General features: G+C 35.1%; 1 protein-coding gene across 6 annotated transcripts; it reads left to right on the top strand.

Annotated features, from left to right (window-relative positions):
- Positions 1 to 2,053: 2,053 nt before the first annotated feature.
- LOC132187701 (serine/threonine-protein phosphatase 7-like) lies at positions 2,054 to 11,570 on the top strand. 6 transcript variants are annotated; one of them, XM_059602103.1, is made up of 12 exons: positions 2,054 to 2,144; positions 2,886 to 2,958; positions 3,276 to 3,430; positions 3,510 to 3,560; positions 3,642 to 4,472; positions 4,900 to 5,367; positions 7,531 to 7,671; positions 9,064 to 9,168; positions 9,710 to 9,832; positions 10,848 to 11,054; positions 11,125 to 11,196; positions 11,270 to 11,570. In XM_059602103.1, the coding sequence occupies exons 3-12, from the start codon at positions 3,278 to 3,280 to the stop codon at positions 11,309 to 11,311; spliced, it is 2,193 nt and encodes a 730-aa protein (XP_059458086.1). In that variant the 5' UTR covers positions 2,054 to 2,144; positions 2,886 to 2,958; positions 3,276 to 3,277; the 3' UTR covers positions 11,312 to 11,570. The 6 variants fall into 6 exon arrangements, with proteins under 6 accessions (XP_059458086.1, XP_059458083.1, XP_059458087.1 ...); XM_059602100.1 differs by having other exon boundaries at positions 7,531 to 7,677; XM_059602104.1 differs by lacking the exon at positions 9,064 to 9,168.
- Positions 11,571 to 11,695: the final 125 nt, after the last annotated feature.

The raw sequence follows: 11,695 nt of genomic DNA, 5'->3' as shown, positions 1-11,695 counted from the left end.
TGATTTTGTCTTTTCTCATGGGTGGGGTACCAGATTTGTCTGGTTTGGAAACCTAAGAAGAAGAAAATAAAAACGTTAAAACCGAAGTACCAAGAAAGTTATTAACCCTAAATATTAAAGCCCAAAGACTCATCAAGGGAGGAGTTGCTTAAAAACAAAAAGATGAAAAAGATATTTGAGGGGGAAAAAAGATTTCCCCAGCTTTCACAAACTACTGTAATAAACAAGGATTAGCAACTTATTTTACTTATTCGTATACCTATTTAAGCATTTGAAAAATTGATTACCAGAATATTGATTCATTTTCCTCAATCGCTCAATGACATAATTATCAAAAAAGAGAATAGGATTTTTATTTATTTATTTATTTTGATTGGGACAGACAACCAAGACAAAAGAAGCCATGAAAATGAAATACTATTAATTTTAGGGTTAAATACTAAAAATTTTCCTAGGGTTTAAACTCTTTATTTTTTTACTTTTTAGGTTTTTATTTTTATCACATGAGGCATTTGTAGTTTTCATAAAGACGAAAATAGTACATCTGTTAAAATTTCGTCCAAAACTTAACTACATCAGCACCAATCACTAGCCACCACGTGTCACTCCAATTATTATTTTTGATTAAAAAAAATTAAAAAAATTAAAAAATTATATTTTTTCAAAAAAAATATTGAAAAAAATTAAAAATAAAAAGACCCAGAAGAAGATGAGCTCAAATCCCAATTCACAAGCCCAGAAATCTCACAAAACCTGCAGAACATTGTCTGAGAAACCTCTGCATCCACTCCAATTCTTTCAAGCCCTTCGAGCGAAAAAGATTCTCAGTCTAATTCGCACCCCAAAACCCACCGGGGGTGGGTCAGCCACCCCATGGCCAGATGGGGGTGGCCAGCCACCCCACAAATGGCCCAAAATTTTTATTTTTATTTTTTTGAAAAATATAATTTTTTTTTTATTTTTTTTTTTAAAAAAATCAAAAAAATAATTGGAGTGACACGTGGTGACTAGTGATTGGTGTTGACATGATGTTCCGTTAAGTTTTGGACGAAATTTTAACGGAAGTACCATTTCTGTCTTTATGAAAACCTCAGTTACCTCCTGTGATAAAAATAAAAACCTAGGGAACAAAAAATAAAGAGTTCAAACCCTAATGGGGTTTTTAGTATTTAACCTTTAATTTTATTTCATTTCCCGAATTTTCTCAAGAAGTAAAAAATAAAAAAACAAAACGAGTTAGCATCAAATCTAGTTAAATCACTATTTTTCCTAAAAGCTTAAATTTTATAGAAAGAAGTAAATTTAATCAATACTTTAGCGCTTCCCTTTACGTGTAAGCTCAAAATTTCTTTTAATATGTGAAGCCAAACACGTAGAATATTTAATTTAAATAGAAAATAAATTGACGGAATCAAGATTCAAACTTACCATTAATCTGATATTTAATTTAAATATTCTGTTTCGTGGAATATTTAATCAATACTAAACCACTGTATTTAGTGTAATGAAGAAAGCTTTTGGTCTGTTTCGTAGGGTATAGATGAGAATTTTTTTACAAATTTTAGAGGTTTTTAAAAATTTTACTTGATTCGTCTCTAGACTTCACTTGTTTATTTTTTAAAGAAGAGAATTTGAAGGTCCCAAGAAGTAGCTCAATCGGCTGGGACCACACTTAATGAAGTGTAGGTCACTAGTTCGAATCCCCCTCCCCCCTCTTGTGTTGACATGTCAAAAAAAAAAAAGAAAAAAAAAAAAGAGAATTTGAGATTTGATTGACCGCAAGTGTGACATAGTAGGAGTTTACGAGTTTTCAAAAGGTAACTTAATCGTCTGGGAGTCTGAGACCACGCTTAATGAAGCGGAGGTCACTAGTTTGAATTTCATCTTGTGGGAACATATTAAAAAAAAAAAAAAAAAAAAAAAAGGAGTTTTACGAAATAAAAAATCTAAAATATTTCTATATTTGTAAAAAAAAAAATTAATAAATAAAAAAAATGCTTATGAGTGAGGAGCCGTTATCTTAAGAGTTCACGACCTGTAGTATTACTATTTAATGCACTCTGTCGTATTGAACCAATTTTTGAAATCCTAGGGTTCAAACCCCCAAATCAATTTATGAAGCGAATTGAAGAACCAATAACCAGGTACTCCTTCACTATCTTCTTCTTCTTTTCGTTTATCTGAGAAATCAATTTAAGGCCTTGCTATGTCCACAAATCCAAACAGAGCACGATGGGAATCAGACTGTCCATAATTTTCGAAAAATGGTGAAACAATTGCCGAATTATTAACGGAAAAGCGTATAATCTAGACCTGAAAACACAGCACGCGAGAGTTCTCGTTGCTGCTGTGTTTGGATGCTAAGAAAATGTAGGAAATTTTATAAAAACCAAAGGTTAAATATTAGAGTAGACATATGTTCCATATTCTTGTGGATTTTTGAAGCTTCATTACTATGAAATAATAGAAAGCATAAAAAAAGTTTCCTCTTTACATTGAGTAGCTTCTGTGTAATTTTAATTTCTGTTCTTTGTTCTTGAAAAATTTGAAGATAGAAATTGTTAGAAGTAGACAATGTGGTGTTTAATACCTTTTTAAAATTTTTCCCTCTCTCTCTCTCTCTCTCTCTCTATGAAACGAATTGCCTATTAATTTAATTTATTGTTTGTACATATTATCTTTTACACTAAAAATTACAATATTTTGTATTTAAAAAGTATTTGTTTATATATTAAACAATTGATGTATTCCTACAGTGTTGTATCCTAGATTTTCAAGAACTGACACGTCACTGTGTTTGTATCATTGTATGTGTATTTCGTATTCAATATGAGTGCTTCCTAGCTTTAGCAACCTGACCATGGTTTGCGTATCTCTAATGGCAGATTTGGTGATGGAGGGACCTTAAGAAGTCTTGCAGTAGAAGGCTTGCATGAGGAATCCGTGTTTTTGTGGAAAGTAAATTAAGATCCTTAATTTTTTTTTGGATAAATGGAGGTTTAGCTGACATGAGATTTGTTCCTTGACTTAAAAATTTTCTAGTGATGCATATGCCTAACAAGAACGTGGCATCATCTTCAATGGGTCAAATGCAATTTTTATTATTGCCTTATTCTTAGGGGAGCCATTTATGTCCTTCCTAGAAGATATTGTTCTATTTAGGTGAACTATTAAAATTGCTTTGCTTGAATGCTTCAAAATCACCAAACTATATGAGACCTGCAATTAGAGTGTAAATTGTTTTGTCCTTATTTGGGTTGTGTTGTTGGCTGTAGTCATGGACCGTGAAGAGAGAATTAAAAATGCATGCAAGAAGATTGTGGAGTGTATAAATGCCATGTCTTTTGTGAACTTGGATGACCAACGGGTGCATTCACTAGTGATGATGAGAGAAATAGCACGTGGGGTTGTTGAAAATCGAGACAGAAAGGTAAGGGAGGGGTGAATGTATGAAATTTATTTAGTTTATCAGGTGGATCACTCTCATTAACTGTATTAATATTTTATAGGTCACTAAGAGTGATGTGACTAGAGCTTTGCACTCTAGTATTGAAAAGATGGTAAGTACAACTTGTATCATGATAAGTTATTTAGAATTTTGTCATTATCATTCAAAGATTGATTGCAATAATGTCAAGCAGGCCAGTGCATGCAGGGATATTGTGTATAAATTAAGTAAGATGTCATATAAAGGCTTAGATGATGAACGGATTCAATCATTATTAAGGGTGAAAGAGATTGCATGTAAACATGCTAAAGTTGCTAGTGTTGGGAGTGATTTGCTGATTAGGGAAAGCTTGGTTGGTGAGGAAACACTGACAAGCAACAACATTGATGCCCTGGTTGGAGGAGCAGAAATTATGATGATTGAAGGGTCACTGGAGGTGGAAGCTGAGGTACAAAATGAAGATGGTCATAACGCGGTGCAGAAAAGGCCTGTGACTAGGGCAAAACGTGCCTGTGATAAGGGTGTGCAAGATAGAGAGGCACAAAGGAAGATTCTTGAAGATGAGCCGGTAGAGGTCGAAGCTCAGTTAGGAAATGAAGATGATCAAAATCAGGAGCAGGAGGCTTTGTCACAACCACCGCTTCCGCAAGCTCTTATATGGCCTGCAGATGACCGGGTAACGTTACAGTGGATTCAGGATGTGACATCCACCATTAAGCAGTTTTCAGATAATCACACCCCCTCCGAGTTTCATTCTATTATGCCAATTGCTGTGGCAAATAAACTTATTGATAGTGCTTCAAGTATCCTTTCCAAAGAACCAAACTGTGTGGAGATTGATTGCCATGGAGAGGATTCAAGAGTTGTTGTTGTGGGTGACATTCATGGTCAGTTCCATGATTTGCTTTATGTCCTTGAAAATGCGGGGTTTCCCTCCGAGAATCAGTTCTACGTCTTCAATGGGAACTATGTAGATAAAGGAGCATGGGGTTTGGAGGTATTTTTGCTCCTATTGGCTTGGAAGGTATGTCAATGATATTTATAGTAGTTGTCTATTTCCTTAATGCCCATTTTTCGTTCAGAAAAGCAAAAGAGTAGAGAACAAAGCATTATAAGCAATAATGTATTCATGTATACGCTATCATGGTTAAGTGGCTCATTTATATTTCTTGATCTTATTTTTCTGTAGGCTGTTAAACAAGTTTTATGATAACTTCGCAGTTGTTATTTAGGTTTTGCTTGTTTTCTCATGTTAGTCATTCAATTGGAAACATTTTAGTCTAATTCTTCATAGAAGAAAGTGAGCAGATGACGATTTTATTTTGGTACATGGAAAATATAGTGCACTTGTTTGTAGTTTGTATTATATGTGTATTTTTTCTTTTAGTAACTAGCAACTCTTATATTGCTTATATATTGTTAAATTTCATTTTTAACTTTCGGGTGTTTAGGCTTTTATGCCTCATAGAGTATATCTACTCCGCGGGAATCATGAGTCAAAAGAATGCACATTGACTTATGGTTTTGAGAAGGAGGTGAAGACCAAATTTGGTGATCAAGGTGAATATGTCTACAATAAATGTCTGGAGTGCTTTAAAGTGCTTCCTTTGGCCTCAATTATAGCTGGATCTGTTTATACAACTCATGGAGGGCTTTTCCGTAGTATACGCATTGCCTCATCACGAAGATCTAGAAGAAAAAGGATACGGAGGCTAGAACTTGGTTCTTTAAATGAGTTATCTGAAGTTAAAAGATCTCTTATCGACGGTCCTTATGAAGGCTTGAATATATTATTAGCTGATGTGCTATGGTCAGATCCATCACTTAGACAAGGTCTAAGTAAAAATAAAGCTCGAGGACGGGGTTTATGGTGGGGTCCTGATTGCACTGAAGCTTTCTTGAAAATGTCCAAGTTGAAGGTAATATTTGTCTATATAACTGTTGAATTGAGTTGAATTTTAATGTCACAATTAAAGCTACTCTAAAATTACCTTATTTTGTTTCAATAGAATTCAAATTAGACGTTATATACTTATCACTGCTATCACATATGTTTCTCCTCAAGTGTTGGTTCATGATCTTGGAATTGCATCTCACTCTCGGAAGTCAATACCCTTTGGAATTAGCCTTTGCTTTCCAAGCTTAGTGTTTACTAACATTATGACGCTCTTAAATGGTTTCACTTCAACAAATCTTTGAAAATATTTCTCAACTTTAATTAAGGCTAAAGCTAAGATTGTTTCCTTTTTTTTCTTTTTTTGGCCTATGGATATGTTTGATAATGGTTTTGAAAAGTGTTTTGATGTGATATAGAGGTGAAAAATGTTTTTTGGTAGGGTCTACATTTGAAAAAAAAAAAATAGTTTTCTTTTGGGGTCAACTTAAACAAATTGTTTGGTTGTGTTTTTTTTTTTTAAAAAAAAAAAATACTAAACATGCTTATTCTGAGAAAACACAAGCAAGTGTAGAGCAGTCTTCTTACTTATAAAAAAAAGAAAAGGAAATTGGTCTTTTGCCCATTTGAATTGCAACTAATTGGACAACTAAATTTTTTTGCCAAATTTCTTCACCATGTCAATCTTTTTTCAATAGTATATGAATTTGTTTAAAAAGAATGTGTTAATCTCTCATATACTAGAGCCTTCAAGGTGAAACAAACAGCCTATTCTGACCTCTAACATGGCAATTAATCCCTAATAAGTAAGCTTTAAAATAATACTTTTTATTTCTGTTTTGAGGGTTTAGAGCTTTAACGGATTCTATGATTATGTTGCACAGATTGAAAGAGGACCCATTTCATAACTTTAGAAGGCTTGGAATTGACTCTAAAAGATGTGCAATTGCTAAAAGAACCCAAAGGCACGCTAAAGATGAAAATAATATGATAAAGGTTGAAATAAAAGGATGTCATCTTTGATGTGCTGCTCCTACCTAAAATCCCCTTAAGCAGAGAAGAAACATTCCCACCTCACTCATTGACCTGAATAAAGATTTCTCACAGAAGATACTATTTTTTTTTGATAAGTAATAATGATATAAAAAGCGCAGAGGGGCGCAACCCACATACACGGGAAGTATAAAAGAGAGCGCCTAAGAGGGAGAAAAATGAAAAAGGAAATCAGAGAAACTAATCCCTATAGGAGCAAGCCAAGCGGTCGTTCAGGAATACAAAGTAAAGAAGAAGAAATGAGTCAATTCCTCTATGGTCCTAGTGGAGTTCTCAAAGCATCTAGCATTCCTTTCATTCCAAATACACCACATGAGACACAGAGGAATCATCTTCCACACTACCGCGCTTCGGGAACGTCCTCCCGACCACCAACAATCGAACAAGCCCCTCACCTTGCAAGGCATGACCCAATGCAACCCAAATCGATCAAAAATAGTTTGCCAAAGAATGCTCGCGGTCTCGCAATGGAGAAGAAGATGATCGACTGACTCTCCATTCTTCTTGCACATACAACACCACTCCACTATCACTAGGTTCCTCTTCCGCTGGGTCTCACAAAAGATACTATTACTGCTCCTTTCCCATCCAAGATGGTTCTCTTCAAACAATTCAGCCCCTTTGAATGGAACCTGGCCATTTCTCAATTACTTAAAGACTATAAATTGGTAATTTCCAATGCATGAGCATTTCTTTACAAATGGTAAAAAATGTGTATGGCAAAATTATCCTGTAATTAGAACCTTAGTGACTCATTCTGGCTCCAGGAATAGACCAACCTCATCACATCTTGTCCCACCAGCATCCAGCTTTTCTGAAGAAAAGGTCTCTGATGTGCCACCTGGCTCCAATGCCTTATTCCCTCATGTATCTCAAAAAGTGAGACTGGTGCTTATTACTTGATATTGAGACATGAATTTCTGCGTAAGTTTTGTCACGTACAATTGAGTAACTAAAACTTTTCAAGACAAATAACATAATAGTGCAAGTAAATTTATAGGCAAATATTTTGTAAATCGAAAGCCAGTCAATAAACTTTAACTCTTGGCTCAATTTTCTTGCTTTAGCCCCATTTGTAGATAGTTCACTTATGGATGGAGGCTAACCTAGATGCTGCCTTTTGTTTCTACTGTAGTTGATCATAAGATCACATGAAGGCCCTGATGTGAGGGCTGGTCAGCATCATCTTGGTGATATGCTAAGTGGGTATTGCATGGATCATGATGGAGAATCAGGGAAGCTATATACTCTGTTCAGTGCTCCAGATTACCCACAGGTTGAGGTTCCTTTTCTAACTCCTAATTTTCTTTAATGTTCCAGTAAGTAACATTTCGTATTCATATGGTGATCATCTTTTCAACTACCTACAGTTTGCATTTCATTTTGCTATATCAGAAGGGTGTGTGTGGACAGTTTTACATTTAAATGATACATTACTCCTGTGATGCCTATATGGCCAAGTGTAAATATGAATATCATTGATGAGATGTGTAGGGTGTTTGAATGTTTAAAATTGACCATTATGGGCATGCATTTCATTTTGAGAAATAATGCTATATACTGTCCAAGAATTCACCTTTCATCCACCAAGTCTGATGTAACGTGGTCTCCCAACCAAAAAACCCATTTCCATCCACGAAATGCTATGGGAGGGTCTACCCCTCATCAGCTTTGATGGATGAAAGGTGAATACTTGGGTAGTAGATAACATTTCTCTTTCATTTTTCATAGGAGAAAGTAACCATGTTCCTGTGTACAGAGCAAACCTATAACCAGGAGTAGAATTAGTAACTTTGATTGCATTGTGTTATAAATTAATTATTTCTCTTCCTACATAGGATGTGCTCTTCAAATATAGGATTAAAAATTTTGCACTTTGGCTAGCAGGTTGCGTTGTTCAGATTTATTTTGTATGTAAAATCTATCTTTTATTTGTGTTAAAATAAAGTTCCTCTCATGTTCATTTATTCTCCTAAAGTTCCCAATTGTTGCAGTTGGTGAACATCCTACACCTGCAGAGTGGATGGTGGATGCCTATTCTCTATACAATAGATTATGAATGCTTTGACATGTTGGCTCATGTCTAACATCGTGACCAAACAATGTGAATGTATTCCCTTCCTTAACTAAGAGTCAACTTACACTAGAGATTGTGCTAAAAAAATGGTAATCTTGCACCAGTTAGTATGGCTGTGTGGTTAAGGAAGTCTGTCAAGATTGAGTGACGATGACTAATATCAATAGAGACTGATGAATCGAGTGCACTTTTGGTGTGTTCAGGAACGGAACTAGACTTTTATGTAAGGGGGTACAGGCAAAACACATACTTCTTGGGGCATTTTAAAATTTTTGCCCCCCCAAAACAAAACAAAAAAAACCCTATGCTGCGGTTCCGCCCTGGGTGTGTTTGCATCCCAAATTTTGAAAGGCAATCTACATTTGATTTCCATAGGATGTCATGGTTTTTTTTTTTTTTTTTTTTTTTTTTTTTTTCAGTTGCTAGCTTGGTAGTTGGTGTATTCTAACAGCATGTATTATTAATTAACCTAGTAGCTCTTGATGTTCAGAGAAAGTGATGTCAATGTCAACGGCTAGAGGAGTTGTATTCTCTTTTGGTTAAATACAGAAGTTGTATTCTATCTCAGCCAACAGTTTGCATATTATGCAGTTTGGTAGAAAGCTGTATACAAATGAAGGAGCATATGCCGTACTTAAGTCGCCTAATTTTGAAAGTCCTTCCTTCCACTCATTCAAAGCTGTAGAAAGACCAAAGGTATGGAATCCAACCATTTAAGAACATTTGTACCCCAATACACTGTTTCTCTCTTATGTGAGGGGGTATAAAGTGAAAAGAGGGAAATGGAATTATAAACAAGAGAAGTTAGAAATTATTCAAAGATTATAGATGGAAACTTTACCCCTTGGGAGGCTTTATTTGGGGCCCCTTGCATCTGGTTAAGTTTGCGTGCTTAGAAGATGTGCATGTACCAGCAGTTTGGGGAAATGACCAAGATTTTTTTTTTTTTGAGACAAATTTCCTCCAAACTAGTTTGAAAATTTTTTGCTTCAACCTACTTTAATAAGTGACAAATGTCATTTAACATGTTTGAATTTCTCAAAAATCAATGTTTGGGTTCCTAGGTTAGTAGAATGACAATAAATGACCGTTAAGAATATTATAGAAAACATGTGAGATATGACATTTGACACTTATTAGAGTAGGTTGGAGGAAATTTCTATCTTTTTTTTTTTTCCTTTCCCAAAGGTTCTAGTTTCATGTAATTCCTATTAACTTGATGCAACATGCTTCACAGGCAGATCCCTTTTTCACTGTTGATGACGAAGATAAGAAGGCATCATCTAATCATGAAGATGAGATAGCTTCGGAAGATGTCGATGATGAGATAGATTTAGGTGAACAAGACCTTACATCAATGGTAAGTTGTTAATTGCTTCTTGAGGAAAAATCTCCCTCCTTTTCTTTCTTTCTTTTTTGGTTCAACTGCAGTATATGTACTGTGATCAATATGTGTATCAGGTATTTGTTTCTTTCTGTAGTTCTTTATTGCTGGTTTAAATATCTCCTGCTGCTGTTGTTTAATAAAGGGATATATGACAAACAGACATATTGAATTACCTGTAGTGTGATTGTGTAATAGTAGAAGCATGAAGACTAGGTTTTTGTTTGCAACTTGGAAGTAATAAAGTATCAATGCTGTTCTACTTATTGTTGCAAGTAAGGCCCGACCACTGAAGACCCAACTCCACTTTCTTTGGCTTTAAGGGAGAAACATCAAAGCAGGTTAATCACCAAGTCATGGAGTTGGGATTTTTTAAATCAATCTTACAGATAGGTTTATCCCCTGTGTCCCAAGTCCCAACTCTAAAGCGATTTGTTTCTTGTTGATTTTTGAGGAAATTCTATTCAGTCTCAAGGTAGATAACTTTTGCATTGAAGTGGTTTCAAATTTAAATAAAACTCATGCAATAGTAAGGTAGGCTTATTTGGTTTGAGAGATATTTTCTTGTTCCTGAGAAAAAAGAGAGGTTTTTTCTTTTATTATTATTATTTATTTTATATGGAAGATGGAATCAATGTGGCATCATCTTTAATTCGCAAAAAATGTATCCATTTTCCCCTCCGCTTGGATCAATACTTGCCATTTTTTCTAGTGATATTTGGGAAGTTTTATATGATTAAGAAACTTCCAAAGAGACCTTGAAAGCTGTGAAATGACAGAATTCAAGGCAGATTAATTCTTACATCGCTGTATGTTTATATTTATTAGATTTTGATACAATTTGGCATGCCTTTAATCATTAGAGTATGCACTATTATGTTTATTACTTTGTCCTCTCTCATGATTATAATGCCTTTAACAGCTGTTTCTCCTTGTCTTCATGTTATTGTCTCAAATTAATCTGATAAAACGATCTTTCTTTGTTAATTAGCAAGCACAGACCTCAACCGCTGCGATCTCTTCATCTCAAAAATCTTCTCCAGTTGGGATGACTTCTGAGGTCGACTTTGAGGCGCTTGGCATTTCTAATCCCCCTTCTTGGACTGTTCTGTTGCCAGATGATGTGGATGGCACCAAACTTGTTCAAGTTCCACAGGCTCCTGAGGTAGAAGGGCTGCCACTGCCTCCCAACTTAGAGGTAATAGCATCTTTTTGGATTACCATGTTATCTTATTCAACAGAGGTCTAAAGCTAAGGTGTTTGCGCAGGAGCCTCACAAATCTGCTTATGAGTACTTTTTCAAGCTTATTGCTGGCCTAAAGCATATGCTTCAAACAAGGGTGAGCCATGTTCATTCACTTTTATCTTCTCTATTCCTCTCACTTGAGAAACTAACATATATTCATTGAGTAGGAAACTGAGACTAAGGTCCAAAAGAGGCGGCGACACGGTTAGGTCAGCCGTCAGCCTGCGGCCAAGGCAGTTGTGTCCCAATTGCACGATATGTCGGGCATCATCAGGAAAAAAAAAATCTGGAAATTTGTTAAAATGACATATTGATGAATTCCATGTACCAATCTGACTCACCGATTTGTTGTATATGTAACTAAACACTATTGAGCCTTTTGCATAAAAATTGCGAAGGAGTTGATTTTGATTTTTGTATATGGGATCTTTCTTTCAGTAGAAATACGTAACAGTACACCATTATATTTCCCTTTTTTCTTCATTTTTCTTTTTTGATTAGTCAATTTTCAGAAGCTAGACTTGTTGAAGGGACGCAGATTGTTTTTAGGGAGCTGAAATTCTCTTCAGAACATTGATGGAAGCTAAAAGATG

This window comes from Corylus avellana, chromosome ca7 (genome assembly GCF_901000735.1).
Source record: "Corylus avellana chromosome ca7, CavTom2PMs-1.0".
Classification (NCBI taxonomy): domain Eukaryota; kingdom Viridiplantae; phylum Streptophyta; class Magnoliopsida; order Fagales; family Betulaceae; genus Corylus; species Corylus avellana.
Note: the sequence above shows the minus strand (reverse complement) of the source record. Positions and strands in the feature narration are given on the sequence as shown.